Source organism: Athene cunicularia (assembly GCF_003259725.1).
Source record: "Athene cunicularia isolate RWA chromosome 3 unlocalized genomic scaffold, athCun1 chr3_part1, whole genome shotgun sequence".
Classification (NCBI taxonomy): domain Eukaryota; kingdom Metazoa; phylum Chordata; class Aves; order Strigiformes; family Strigidae; genus Athene; species Athene cunicularia.
Window position 1 is genome coordinate 20,395,061 of NW_020799097.1, and position 16,159 is coordinate 20,411,219.

The 16,159-nt window shown below is 37.8% G+C and overlaps 1 protein-coding gene across 1 annotated transcript in view; it reads right to left on the reverse strand.

Moving 5' to 3' along the window:
- Positions 1-3,059: 3,059 nt before the first annotated feature.
- TPO (thyroid peroxidase) overlaps positions 3,060-16,159 on the reverse strand; it is a 110,546-nt gene continuing 97,446 nt past the window's right edge. The window contains 6 exon segments of the mRNA XM_026844028.1: positions 3,060-3,220; positions 6,999-7,169; positions 7,677-7,885; positions 11,709-11,946; positions 13,459-13,629; positions 14,152-14,410. Of these exon segments, the coding sequence (XP_026699829.1) occupies positions 3,060-3,220; positions 6,999-7,169; positions 7,677-7,885; positions 11,709-11,946; positions 13,459-13,629; positions 14,152-14,410 (1,209 nt within the window).

Consider the following 16,159-nt stretch of genomic DNA (forward strand, 5'->3'; position numbering starts at 1 on the left):
AAACACCTTCCCCCCACCCCTCCTTTCTTCCTGGGCTCAGCTTTGATCCTGATTTTCTCTGCGTCCTCTCCCCGAGCAGCACAGGGATGGGGAATGGGGGTTGCAGTCATTTCATCACACATTGTCTCTGCTGCTCCTTCCTCCTCAGGGGGAGGACTCCTCACACTTTCCCTGCTCCAGTGTGGGATCTCTCCCACAGGAGAGAGTCCTCCATGAACATCTGCAGTGTGAGTCTTTCCCATCGGCTGCAGTTCTTCACAAACTGCTCCAGTGTGGGTGCCCCACGGGGTCACGAGTCCTGCCAGCAAACCTGCTCCAGCGGGGGCTCCTCTCTCCATGGGGCCACGGGTCCTGCCAGGAGCCTGCTCCAGCGTGGGCTTCCCACGGGGTCACAGCCTCCTTCGGGCATCCCCCTGCTCCTGCGTGGGGCCCTCCCCGGGCTGCAGGTGGGTCTCTGCCCCACCGTTCCCCTCCCTGGGCGCAGGGCACAGCTGCCTCCCCATGGGCTGCACCACGGCCTGCAGGGGAACCTCTGCTCTCTGCCTGCAGCACCTCCTGCCTCCTCCGGCACTGAACCTGGGCTCTGCAGGGCTCTTTCTCTCACATATTCTCACTCCTCTCTTTGGCTCCAGTTGCACATAGGGGGGTTTTTCCCCTTCTTAAATCTATTATCACAGAGGTGCTACCACCATGGCTGATGGGATCGGACTTGGCCAGAGGGGGAGTCTGTCTTGGAGCCAGCTGGGATTGGCGCTATTGGACACAGGGGAAACTTCTAGCAGTTTCTCACAGAATCCACCCCTGTAGCCCCCTTGCTACCAAAACATTGCCATGCAAACCCAGTTCTCTACTTGCCAGGAAGGACCAATCTTGTGTTTGGAGGAAGTGATGCTTAATTGGTATCCTTAATCAGAAAAACAGTTTAGCATTAATTCTTCACTATGTATGCCTCGGACAACACTTTTTTAGAAGGTTTCATCTTCAAACATTGCCTCTTACTCATGGTACTTAGCTAGGGGCTCCCAGTGAGGAGGCAAAGAGGTAATGAAGTAAAGAATAGCTGCAGTTGCATCTTTGAATCTAAGAAGGGGGATGATGTCTTAAAAGTTTGACAACATAAATTATAACTACTATGTAATGGCTGACACCTTGCAGTGGTTTAAAGAATTGTTGTCTAATTAATACCACAATTTCAAATGAACCAATCAGTTTAAAATGTAATTATGGCAGAGATACTGTAAAGCAAGTCTCAATATTTCTATAAAAGAATGCAAAGGAGACACAGGTAATCACTTGCCAGATTTTGCCAATTATTTGTCAATGGACATTTTCTTCCATAGCTTTAAGCTGTGAGAGGAAGCAATGTGTGTCACATAGCAAAACCTGTTATTACTGACTCTAGAGATCCGACAAACAAAATCTTAATCTGGAGATGATGAACACCTCTAGTCACTAAGGAAGTCGAAAGGAAGGTGCTAACCCTATATGCTAGATGTTCGGCAGTGGCCTGGGTGGCTGTACCTGCACCCATTTTTTTGAGTTGTCAGAAATCCAGTGAAGCTCTGAAAAGCACATTTGACTTGGTCTGGCGTAAGATCACTCAGCATGGTAGCACTGACTGTTAGTACTTTCTGTTTTCTCCCTTGAATATGAGATTTACTTTATATTTAGAGCTGCCTTACATTCATGCCAGTGCAGTGTCCTCATGTAATCTGTCTTTGTTGCACTCAACACCAGTGAACTAATCTCTTTAAACTAATCTGAAGGCAGGTTTTTGTCTCTGGATTTAGAGTGGTAAATAAATGTAACCATGGTTGAATGGGTAAAGGAATAAATTGTAAATAAAGATAAGAAACACCTACAAAGAAGGTAGTTTTTTCTGTTCTTTTGATATTTTAAAAGATGAAACTCTGAATAACTAGCACCATTCCTTTTTAGTTTTATCATAGAAAGAGTTGACCCTGAGGATTTCCATTTACTACAGCAAAAGAGAGCTAAGTCCTTCTAGCAACAAGTACTGTTGGAAAGGTACTTCTGCTGGTGTGCCTGCCCAGAAGAATGACAAGTGCTGCTGTGTTAGTGCGGTCTCCCACTGTTCTTCATTCCTGGGCCTTTGGCGATCTCACATGGCCTCACTTAAGGTTTCATTTGAGGGACGAGGTCTTACTGGAGGGATGTGCTCATATGGTGCTGAACCACAGCTGGAAAACTGACTGGATGTACATCATATCATTGAAGACATATGTTTGTTTGAAAGAAGGTGGTTGTTTGTGGGTTATTTTGTGGTTTTTTGTTTTGTTTTGTTTTGTTTTGTTTTTCCCTGGGGAATGATCATTCTATGTTTTCTTTATGCAATTAATAATAAGAGAATGTAATCCCACATGTTATAACCAAGGTATCTGCTGAATCAGGAAACAAGAAATGTTCCATCAGTGAGATTCAGTTTACTTATGATTGCATGGCATAGAGCACTCAATATGCAACCTTTGAGCACTCTAAACTTTCTGTGTTACCCTTGGGCACTTTGGTAAAGTAGCTGTCCATCCCCCCGAACTTGGATTGCAGGTTTTCATGGAGATTTTGACAGATTTAGGCACTCTTTCCCCAGAACAGGTATTGTTCAGCATCAGTGGGCAACTACATTCATATTCCCCACATAAACCTTAAGACACAATGCAATTTCCACGCATGCTGAAAAGTGAGAAAATAGTAATTTATGCTTACTCTAAAAGGGTTAACAGTTTTGGAATGTAATGGGTGGAATTTAGCTAAGATTCAGATGCTGAGTTTAGATACTAACTGGGAGAAACTGAGACAGATTTGATCCCCCCTTCATATGCACTGTCAGAAAATAGTAGTTTATATATAGTAGGAATGGAAAATTAAAACCTTACTTCTGTGTCTGTATTATTTATTCAATACCATCATTTACTTTACAGAATCTGACTCTATCTTTATGCCCATGACTGTGTAGAGGCTTTTTATGTATGTTAACAACTCTTCAATAAATCTCAACTTTATGATTTTTTACAGCATTGTAAAATAGAACACAGAAAGTTTTAAGGGACAATAGACTCACAGGCATTACCAATGCATGTTCTTCCATCTTCTGCCAGCTTGTAAGGGTCAGTGTGGAGACATTTATAGCTACCTTTAGTGTTAATGCATTTAGCAGAAGGAGAGCATGGTGGATTAATTTCATTTTCACATTCATTGATATCTGCAAAATGAATACACACTGATCAATATTCATTACAAATTACAGAGAGGGATTACTACCTTCTCATACACACCTTCTACAAGTATTCATAAATGAAATGTATAATGTACTTTCAGTGACACATAGATACTGCCAAAGATACTAATTGTTACCATTTAAAAGACAAAGTTGGGGTTTGGTTTGCTTTGTTTTGCTTTTTTTTGTTTGTTTTTAAGATGAAAATGATGAAAAAAGGAAATGTTGTTTTGGTAATCTGCCAAAATCTACAAATAACAATTGGCTGAATTTTAAAAAATGAAAACTGTAATCCTGAGAGGTATTTTTGCATGTGTTTATGTCCTAAGACTTCAAGTTCCTCTATAAAGTTTTCCCAATACTGTGCTCTATAAAGATAGTGAAAATAATAACACTGACAGAGTTCTATTCAATTCTAGGTATGATTTTGAGAAGCCAAGGATTCAGGTTAGCTTTGGTTATGAGATTTATAACAGTAAGCTATGATATCACTGCAAAGATAGTTGTTTCCAGAAATGACAATATCCTGACAGAATGATGAACAGATGAAAAATTATCCATTAGAAAATGTACATAAACGTATTGTTCTTGAGGCCATTCAAGACTTTTCACTCTCTCATTCTGATTATGTGATGAAATGGAAGACAGTGTGGAGTGCAGGAAAGTACTCAATGAGGGTAAGAATGGAGTGTTTTCCGTATTTCTGAATCTTTCTTTCTGTCTAATATTTCCTTGCAGGACTGGATTCAGTTGCCTAAAGATAGGTGTCCAGCACTGTTTTAGATAGCTTCCCATTGGTCCTGTATAATGCTTGTCCAATGTCTCTGACCCATGGTCCTGGGAAGAACTGCAAGCCCATATGTGGGGAACTAGCTGAGCCTTCAGTGTCTTCTCTTTTTGGTTATATTCCTTTTGTTCTCTACTGCAATGTTTGATCTGCTACTTCAGGCTAAGTATCTCTTTTTGATCAGTATTAGAAACTGTCCCTGTAGTAATGATTTACCAACTTAGTTTAGCATTGTCACTCAGACCACTTAGGGAGTTCTGTCACTGGAAATACAATCAAGCCTGATCCTTTCTTAAATTTGAATACAAAGCAGTAGCTGTGTCTAACATTAGCCATCAACTGAGACAGTCAAAAGTCATGCAAAGAATTATCTTAATCTTGAGAACTCTTAAGAAACACTAACTCACATAACACCTTGTTGTGGTTTGAACGCAGCTGGCAGTCAAACACCACGCAGCTGCTCACTCACCCTCCCCTGCCTGGGGGATGCAGAACAGAATTGGAAGAGTAAAGGGAGATACATAGGTTGAGATAAACCCAGTTTAATAATTGTAATAAAACAATAACAATAATAGAAAGTACATATGGGTAATGCACAATGCGATTGTTCTCTGCCTGATGACTGTATGTAGATTGTTCCCTGCTAGCAATCCTGAAATACCAAGGTTCTGCAACCACAATCCGAGAAGCAAGAGAGAACCTCCTCCTTCCTGGCCACCCCTCATATACTGAGCATGACGTTAGATGATACGGAATATTTCATTGTCTAATTTAGGTCCAGTGCTCTGGTCATGCTCCCACCCAGTTTGTTGTACACCTGCGCACAGGCAGGACATGGGGAGTTGGACATTCCTTGATCTCTTAGCAACAATTGAGAACATCAGTGTATTATTATCATTCTTCTCATACCAAATCCCATACTGAATCCAAAAGACAGCACTATTCTAGCTCCTAAGAAGAAAAACTCACTGTATTCCAGCCAAAACCAGGACATACCTCTCTGAAGCAGGAAAATAATCTGTTGCTCAGAATAAAGATTCCTGAATAAGTATTGCTCCCTTCAAGACTACATTTTGGATTAAGTTCCACCAGCTTCATCATTGTCTAGGAAGGAAAACCTGCACAGGCTTTGCCACCACTGTAATTTAAACATGCTGTTTCAGCTTTTGTAGATCCATAGTCATGCTATCTGTTAACTAGCTAACATGTTTTTCTGTCACTGAATAGTGCATGTTAGATTTGACCAGCTTACCTTACTACTCAAAGAGAGCAGTACTTTACTAAAGCAAAGTAAACAGTTATCTATCAAGAGCAAGATAACACATAATATAAAGGAAGGTAGCCTAGTCTAGTACTAAATTGCTTCCTGAATCAATAGAAATTATATCTGTCAAAGCCAAAGTTAGTAAGCAGGAATTAACAGCTCTCAGATTCCTTTTGCCAGCAGGCCACTCTGTCTTTTCCAGAACAGCATATAATTTTGAAACCATCTGCAGAAATGCTAAGCTCTATCCTCCTCATTATATTGCTTGACTTATTCCTAATTTGCTGAACATTTAAAAGAATGGGAACACATTGCACAGACATGCATGGAACAAAGTGCTTTCTACTGTAAAACTCAAGTATCATCTGCATAAGTGGGTTTTGATGGTTTTCTTTTAATAAAGGCATTTCTTATTTAATATATGCAGCAGCTTGTTTTCCTATAGCAGATATACAGTCTTTTGTTTACATTACTGAACATATTAAAAGAAACTAGGACAAGGAATGATTCATTCATATTACTTATTTATTCAGTTTGCTGCCAGAACATTAATCTATTGAAAAGATTTTATTATAATTCATTTAACAGCTTTATTTCTTTATATGGTATTTACGTGGGTGGAATTCAGTGGATAAATAGGACTTGAATAAAGGAATGAGCTGCAAATTTCATTTGACTTTTTTCATACCAGGTATACAATTAGAATGAATAGCTTTCTATTCTGCTGTCACAGAAATACTGATAAGCAGACTTTATTGTGGATCAGCTGCAGCACTTGCATTCAAATTAATTTAGCACCATAGATAATATATTCCTAAATATGGCCTTTTCAGGTTTCATTTTCTCTCATGTTCTTTCAAAACTGTGTATTTTGAGTATGTGTATATATATATATATGAGAAAAAAAATATATATATACAGACATACACCATTATAAACACACACATTTGAAATGTGAACAGAGAAAATTCCTCTTTCATAACTGTGAAGGGCGAAGGTCTTGTAATAAAATATTTGCCACATTCTTTATTCCTATCCTGTTCTATTCAATAGTAAAAATAAGGCAAAAGTAATAGAGAAGATAAAATAACAATTAAAATAACAGAAGAGTATTCCCCTGAAAATGTGTGTGAAATGTCAAAAGGCACTATCTTTTTACTTGACTTTTCCCCCGCTCTACTTTTGTATCTGGAGAAGTAATTCACTTCTGGCAAATCTTTTGGGCGAAGAGAGGTTGGAAATTAAGTGATAATTAATTTCCTTAATTTCATTTATTCACAGTATTTTTTTCTTTGTCACTTTTACTTATTGGGATGAGACATGAACTACTGTTGTTGAGCTCGGTTTGTATCTAGAGCATCCATTAAAACAGTGCTAGGAAAGTGACAACTGTCTGTCTTGCTGTTATGTTGAATGTAGAAGGAAGTAATGTAGAATTCTGATTCACCACTTTTTTTCCCTACTGGTTGTTAATTGACTCAGTTTTTGCTTAATTAGGCAATTTTTAGTGACATTTTCCTAGCATCAACTTCATTGCTGAATCAGGATGTGTATAGATTGAGATAGCAATTCTGGAGCAAGAAGAGTTTCACATTATCATGTTATTCATACCTATGAACCCAGAAGGCTGACTACAAGAAAGCAGAGAAAGAAATTCACTTCTGATGAGCTGGACTTTACATTTTAGAAAATTCAGAAACAAAACCTCATACCTATACAAACGGGAGCCTCATAGTCCCATCCTTTACTTGTGCATGTTAATTGCTCTTCTCCTTGTAATTGAAATCCATATTGACATGAATAAGTCACTGTAGATTTTCCAAATTCTGAACAGTATACAAAATCACCGTTTTCCACACTCTTTGGTGTTCCACATATTTCCTCTACAAATAAAAAGACAAGCTTTTAAAAAAATTACCACCTTACCCTCACAAATGGACATTATTCTTTATTATTGCTACAAATTAACTTCAGTGAAATTACTCACATGGTTTAAGATGATCAGAATTTAATTCTTCATTTATGGACAAGAATAAATATGAAATACCTCAGGTTTGACTTACAATCCTTGGAAATTTAGTGTTATCTTCTAACAGTATGTTCTGCAGAGTTCTTAGTATTTTCTATCTAAGAACTCCTGCTCCAGTTGCCATAATGCCTGTATACCTCACAAGCCACTCATGTTATCAGAGTGAAGTTGGTAAACACTATGTTTTTTCAGAGGAAGTTGAGAAAGAAGGAGAGGAATACCTAGATCCCATTTCTAAGTGGTAGAAATACGAAAGATCTGCATGAGACCAGTAACTCAAGGCCTGCTCAACCAAGGTCAGTGTTCCATCTGCTGATTACTCTCCCCTCCCATCAGAAAAGATTGGTAATTACCAGATTACCTCCCTGATAGAATTCTTGCCAAGCTTCTAAATTCATCCCAGATATATTGTCACAATGCATAAAATCCTGTGGAAACTTTCCAAGTTGAAAGGCATCTGCCGGGACTTCAGAAATTCCTGTATTGTCACAAATCACGCGGGACAATGAGTGTTTTTTGAGTTCTTGCTTTTGAGCTTCTGTGAAAACATTATCATTTTCCCACCAAAATCTGGAAAGATGATAGAAACATTCTGAAAAAATTCAGAGCACTGTTTATTCTTACTTTCACAGTACCTTATGTAAAATACCAAAAATAAGAATTATAGCAAAATGTAATAATAAAAGTAAACACCATGATCTGCAAACTTATATACCCATCTTGAAAGTAATGAAAAGGATAGTGTGAGTCTGATGTACTGATTGACTCAGATGATGTGTTAAAGCTGGTTAAAACTATTAATTATTCATGTTTGCAGAATTGCTTTTCATTGGTGATAAAGGGCCACAAAAAAGTTACAGTCCTGAGAGAAAAACTTGGAACTCATTTGTTTGAACTGGGATCTAATTTGTTTGAACTGGATGCTTAATCTTATGCACACCAGCATTCACTGTGAAGTCATAAATTCTTTTAAGCGTAAATTACAGGAGAATTACAGGAGCAGCCATAATAGATTTCCCCATACCACAGCTTTTGAATTCTGCTTGCCATCGCTGAATGGTTGCTATGAAAACAGGTATTGCTGAATGCTCCTCTGTAACACAGAGTTCTTAATTTGTGAAGAAAGCTCTAGATATGCAGATTAATTATAGTAGAAAATTGTAAGAAAGTAATTGTGCTTTTGATCATATGAAAAAGTAAGCTAAGAGGTCTGTCTGGAACAGAAAGGAGCTGCTTTTTTCATTTTCTTGGATTGGGAGTGCTGTACCAGAAGAGAAGAACCAGTTGGTGCTACAAAGGTGTAACTGTTAAATGATACATATACATATATATATATATATACACACACACACACACACACACACACATATATATATATACACATATGTGTGTGTGTGTGTGTGCACATGTATGTGTGTTTAAAGTTAGAAAGAAAACACTGGGGAAAAAGAAGAAGAGATAAAAATTTTGTACATAAAGACATGTCATGAATGGCAAAAAAGTATTTCTGGATAGTTTGATAGCACATCTGCATTAGTATGTTAAAGTGTTAAGCACTGCTAAACTGATATTTCCCTGTGATACTCAGGTCAATTAGGATTTTCCCAAATGCTAGCCAGGATTTGTGGTAACATGTCTCAGGACCATTAGCAGTAGAGTACGGATGTGATCACACTATACAAATTGACCTCAGGTTTAACACAGGACCTGGGCTTTCATAATACTGGGGGAACAAGGCTGGGGTTTCCAGAAAAGTCTGTGGTTTTTGTGTTTACATTTTTCTGATAAGAAGGGAACAGCAACGTTGACTGGACCCTGCATAAACCTGGTACGTATGCAGTGTGTTAGGGTTTTTATGAGCCACCTGAAACAGTACCATGAAAATAAGGTCTGATAGTCCTCTTTGTGTTCTGGGGAAAATGAGGGCTGCTAGTGTGCCACGGGGGTGACTTTTCAGCACAAATGGGACCCTGCTGCCTACAAGAGTGTATTGTTTAAGTAGGGTAAGTGCATGTGAAATTCTGGAAAAATGACTTTATTTGTAGGCAAATAGTTACCTACAGCAGGACAATTTGGGAAGAAATCTGTCCCAGTTTGCATATATTGGAGAAGGAGGTAACCTACAGGACTAGGGATGGAGTGAATGTCCCACACCTCAGCAGCACTGTGACAAAAGGAAGAGAGATGAAGGGGCTGGAGAGACAAAAAAAGAAAGATGCTTTCCTCCTACCCCTCACCTGCACATTATTCCCCAAATTCTCAGAACATCCTGAAACCTCAGTGTCCATTCCTAGGCCCCTTCCCATAACCAAAGCCATCAAATACTTTGCTCCACTCAGCTCTCCTACACCTGTCATTTCCCCTTTTATGTACATTAAAACCTATTCTACTTTCATCGCAAAACTCATTTTTATATACAATGCTGAGAAGACTTGAGCAGAAAATTATTTTTTGATCTAGTCAGCAGATAGGTGTTGACTATAAGAAAATTGCTCCAATCGATCTGTATAAATTGACCAAAATTTTACAGGTGAATTTTGCAGGATTAAAGTAAAAAAAGAAAGGGAAAAAGAAAAAAAAAGAAAACAAACAAAAAAAAAAGAGGTGCAAGGGTGCAAGGACCCCTATGCAAAGAATGACAAAGTCAGCTTTAGAATTTTTGCCCAACTATTGCAAATCCTGACATCATAAAAAGATTCAAAGTAGGGAGATGGAAAAAGAAAGTCGAGGTTGATGGAACAGAAACAATTTGTTCCAGGTGATTTGGCTGAGGTTAAGACAGTGCCTGAGTTTAGTAAATTGGAAAAAGAAATCCCTTCATGTTTTGTCAGACAAAAGATTTTAAGGCTATCAGAATGGAGTTTAGCCAGTCAAAAATTCCACTTAGTCCTGCTTTCTGAACTTAAATAAATATGTTAGATGTTTTGAAATCCCCACTTACTGACATGTCAGTTAGGGTATCTAGTAAGCATGTAGTGCTACTGGTGCAGATACTCTTATCTGACAAGGCACTGCAATGTTTTTTACATTCTTATTGTGTGACAACTATAGCATGTTACACACTTCCTTTAGTATTAATGACAGAATACCATTATACATTTAGTTAGCAGACAAACCTGTGGCAGAAACTTGGGGAATTCTTTCATTACTAGAACTCTTTTTTTCTCAATTTGGAGTTAACATATTAAATTATGCTTAAGTTTAATTAATGCTAGTGGTATCATAAGACACTGAATAATAAGTAGTATTGTAAGGCACTGAACAATGGAAACAAGGCTGGAAGGACCTCAACAGATTATCCTTCTCCAGATAGGGTCAAGTATGCCTGCAAAATTCAGAGGACTTGCAACCACGTTTTTAACACAGCTGAGTGGAAAGTTTGCTGTCTAAGCAGTTTATGCTAATAAGATACCACCTTTATGATTAACACTGCTTTTTCCTGTGAGCTAATTAATTAACATTTTTTAAAGTTCAGATATAAATTCTGCCTTGGATGTTTATTTACATAATGGTTTCTTTCCACAACAGTATGAGAGGAGCTTAAAGGTAAATCTAAGGACCAGATGTACTTAAAACACCACTGCTAGCATGGTGTGAGCAGTTTAAAATTAGTCTTCTGATGAGATTCAAAATTACTGTCACAAGTAGATGAAGGAAATGAAAAAAAGGTTGGTTTTATAATTGCTTCAGGAGCAGAAGCAAGATATGAACTGCATCTTGCACCCCTTTGTGACCTGCATTTCTCCTATCTTCCTGGTGTGGAGGGTTGTGCTGACAGAAGATCCTGGTGGCAGTTGTACAAGTTTGGGTGGAGGGACATTCTATGCTGTTTCCAAGTAATCAATTCTGGGAACTCTCTGCAGTTCCAGTTCGCATAGGACCATGTACATGGTGGTTTTTTACCCCCTCTAGGAAGCCTGAACTACATCTCTTTGCCTATCCCATCTGAGTTTGCTGTGGTCGCCATGGGTAACGTCAAAGTTCTTCCAGTTCCTGAGCCCAGTGCAGCCCTGAAGGACCAAATAGTTAAAGCCTGCACAGTACTACATCCATCCACACAAAAATTAGCTGCCCCTGCCACAGATAACTTCTGGTGGCACTGTGCATTTCCACCAGGAGTGCGAAGTGGGACATCTCAGTTCCATAGAATCAATGTCCATGTGGATGGATCTCACCTGGAATTGAGACTACATACAGGCCGAGGAAGAAAAAGCAGAAGCTCACCCAATGAAGGACCTAAGATAAAAACATTGAAGTGCCAGGGAATAATTTGTTTAAAGCATATTTAAGTGCTATATTGTCCTATGTTCTGGGAAATATCCTCACTCACTGCAAAATCTCCATTGCTTCTGGGTTTTTTTCATAAATGATTCAACAGCATGAATAAACTCACCGGTCACCATCCCTTAGTGCTTTCATTTGCTTTCCAATTATACACGCAAACAGAGGACCAGTTCTAGCACCTGGAAGAAAGTCTTCTACCAGACCACCAAGCCAGACATCAATATTGCTAGGATTATGGTACAATTCCATGATTTTTTCAGTGACATTGTGATTGGTTATTACTGTGTTCAGGTCAGTGTGAGTTTCCAGTTTTGGTAAACCACAGAATTCTCGCCAGTCATTATAACCTGTAAATATTATATTCAAAGGAAGATTAGACTTGACTGTTAGGCATGACATATGAAATGAATGAATTTATAAGCACTGGATTCTGACAACCTTCATCATAGTCATAGACAGTGATGTCTAAAAATAGGCCTATTATTACTGGTTAAATCGACCAAGGAAATGATGTCAGCATCTGAAACTACAGGATATGCAATTGGTACATCATTTTCATGAAGGAAAACAAAGGTTTAAAACAATTGACCCATATTTAGGCAATGAAAACACAATAATAGATATTAGGAGCATGCACTGTGTCTTGAGATTTCCATACTAAGAATACAGGAGTTAGATGAAGTGTGGGTGAGGAGTGACCTGGATGAAGTTAGTAACTAAGGAAAGTGTCCTAGGGCACATGTCCAGATCTCTGGAAAATATATTTCTTTTACATTCTTTTATATCATTGGAATTAAACTCCCCCACCTCCCAGAAAAACTTTAATTTCTGGTGAAAGATCAAACCCCCATTTCTAGCCTTGGGTAGCTGAGAGTTTTAAACTCCAAGACAGAGCCAGACTTCATTTCTACTGTCCAGGGTGAATGACTTGTGTATTCCTAGTTGCAGAGTTGCACAGGAGAAATGGAGATGGTTGTCATTTAGAGACAAAAAGCCATTTGACAATGAATCAGTCCCACCTCCATGGGTAGAACATTAGGATCAGAGCTTAGAAAGTCAGCCATGTTGGTTCCTTAGTCATGCAGACAAATTATCTGCTCATGAAAGGGGTTTTAGTTTTAGAAAATAAAAATAAAGAGGCCCTCTCTGCCATGCTGAGGATTGTTTCCTCTGCTCTCAGAAACTGTGGCATACTTGTAAGAGGTTCTTACACAGAATTGGGAATCTACTGTATTTTTTTAACAGCTGATATAGTCTAATTGAACTAAGCCTCAGCAGTCTTCCTCTAAGCCAGTACACCCATGGCCTGATGGGCTAATGCTTCTTGACTGTTAGTTCAATCTTACCCTGGGCTGACTGAAGTAAGAAACATAGTACAAAAACCAGGCACAAATGTGTAATATTTCACAAAATGAGGTTTACACCTAACTAAATCTCTGTACCACTCCTGGAGACATCTTCTGTGGTCAGTAGACCCAATGAGGTTTTGTCTAAGTTGACCTGTCCCACAGGTTAGGGGCAGTGTGCCAATGGCAAGTAGCTGCTGCAGGCAGAAACCCCGATTCTCTGAAGCTGGTTTCAGCAAGAACTATTTGCAGTTGCCTACACTGAGCACACCAAGATCCACTCGCTAGCACTGTCGTTCTAGATTCCAGATTTAAAAGATTATTTTAATTTCAGATGCTGTGGAATATTTTGTTTCCATGAAAGTTAAAAATATTAGCAACTTATTTAAAAGAGACTTAAGTTACTTTTCTCATTACAAAACCCATTACTTAAAAGCTTACGGTTACATCTCAGATATAAGTAGTTATATTTCAGTAACCAGCTGGAAAAAAATCTAAGAAAAATCAATAGACCTGGGAGTCCATGATCACGACCACGCTGTAAATTTAATGATGATAAATCAAGTGACCCATTATTGGACAACACAAACAGTTTTTCTGTTAACTCCTCATTCAGCAGCTGATCTTGCACTTGCAGTTTTGCTGAATGTGCTAGAAGACCCCTTAGTAATGGATCCAAGCCTCCTTTAAACGCAAAAATAATATAATGTTAGAGCATATATATATATATATAATAGAGCATTATAACTTTCTTAACAAATGTGAATGCATGTATGTTTCTATGTTTTCTAAACATTGGTCACATAGTCTTTTACATTCAAACACATAAAAAAGTCTCCTTCTGGTTGAAAGAGAATTAATAGTGCTATGAAAATGCCCCATCTCCTTCTTCAGGTGTAAGAAAATTTGAAAGCTAATAATATCTTTATCCACAAAAAAAGATAGAAAATATTTTCATCATCAGTCATCAGACTATTGTCAATCTACCAGACTGGCTTAATCTGGAGAGTAATTTTTCTCTGATTCAGACAACTATTTAACTCAGAATAATCATTGCAGTTCATGTTAGTGCTCTATAACCTGTTCAACAACTTAAATCAGTGATGTAATTAAATAAATATTCCTATTTCTAATTCAAGATAAGTAACTCTGAAAAAAATTTACAATATTCTGGAAAAATCCCGAACAGTTTAAACAAAACCATACCTTCTTTAGTGAGCCTCCAAGGACTAAAGAAAACTTCATGCAAATGAAGATTTGGGAGTTCAGGATCATCTAAATATTGTGCATTCAATCGCCTTACTATTGGTTGGATTGTTGCATGACCAAAACGAAAAGCAGCTGTTGAAAATACATTAGAAACTGTAGGATTCATTGTGGGATCATAACCTGTATAGATGCCAATATACAGATTAAAAGCATCTGGACCAATGATTTTGGGAATGTAATCTCTTAAAGTAATAATCTGAAAGAAAAAAAGAAGAAAAATTTAACATTCAGTGTTGCTGTAGATGAATAGTACTGATTCCCAGGTGCTAAATGCCTTTTTCTTCACTCATCTATGCCCAAGCATTTGGCACAACTAAGAGCAGTATTAGCTGATAAACAATATTGGTCTTATTTTTGCAGTGAGGAGACAAATGGCCAGAAAGCAGCTCAGTGTAGTGCAGCAGTCAGGCCCCTGTTAGCACCTACCATAAATGCTTGACCAAAGCCTCCTGAGCAGAGATTACCAGTGTTGCTCACTTACAATCCACAGGGGTAATCCAGCTCACAGGAGGTGTGCTGATATTTAAAGCCTTTACTGTGATGTTGTAAATTATAATGCCCTTAAAAATGGCAATCAAAGCATGAAATACTATAAAATCTTTCAAGAATGATTGTTGATATGAACAGATCATATTTTCAGAAATATATTTTTGACACAAATCCTCTTTACTAAATATTTGAAATGACCAGGCTTTGAAATACTGGTGCCCAGAATCCCTTGGTAGATATTTTATGCTAAACTCAAGTGAATTTATAGACTCCTGAAAAACACACTTCGTAAATGAAAATGCTGATAAACACCTCCTGTCAAATGCTTTTATAATGTAATAGTATTATAGTTGCATGAAAAAAGCATATGAGTAAAAAAAAAAAAAAAAAAAAAAAAAAAAGAGGAAAAAGATCTAATGTACCAAATAAAATGAAAACGCATTATAGGTTAAAGATTATGCTGAACTCAATAAAGCATAATGGGATGAATATGAAGCATAATGAACTCAATAAAATACCTTATAGATTCAATATCGTGTGCAATAAAATATACAGACAAATGTACTTTGAGCTTTATATAACGCATATTGAAAAGCTAGTTGGCATAAAATGACCTTATGAAAAACTTGTCTCTTTATTTTTGGCACAGCACAAAGACAAGCAAAACTCCCCAGAATTTGCTCACTTTTCTCAGAAGGCGGAGGTAACAACCTCTTTATGTTTTCAGATTATGTCATGCAGTGAACAAAATATTTAAAAGAAAATAGGTTAGGATTTGTTTTAAAGCTCCTTTAATACAGCATATAAATAAAATAAAATAATTGCTAGAAATTACTACTGACACTGTCATTTGAGAAGTTAACCTTTTTGCTACATTCACAGAGGTTTTGCAAGACAACAGTTCTTTCTAATTTTAGATTTAGAGTTAGTTTTCAAAAGCAAAGATTTTCAATAGGACTGTGTTAGCCCTGGACACAAACATCATGATATGAGTGCAAGTTTTTGGCTCACTGTATATGAAATCCCAAGCTATGCTTCTCATAAAGGCCAGATTCCCTGAAGTAAAGGGCAATTCAGATTTTTCATTTGTTCCAGAGGCAAGATCTTAATTTCTTGTTTCCTTTGTGGGGGAATAGAGGTTGCTGTTTCAAGACATGAAAATTACAAGGCCGAGAGTAAAAAGATACCTTATGCTTGCTTTGAGCTAGGAGAGGCTTCTTTAATGGAAACTTCCAATGGCTAAATGATGCTCCATCAAGCAGAGGTGATTTTTATACAATATAGATTAAGATGATGTTACTAATACAGCAGAAGATGATACTGCCAACGAGAATCTGCAATCTGACAAGAACTACATCTAAAGTAGCATCCAGTATTTGTACGGTCTCTGAATGTACCTTGCCTGGATTTGTCTGTATGAAGTCAAGGAGAGGCTCACTACAAGTTCTCATAACTG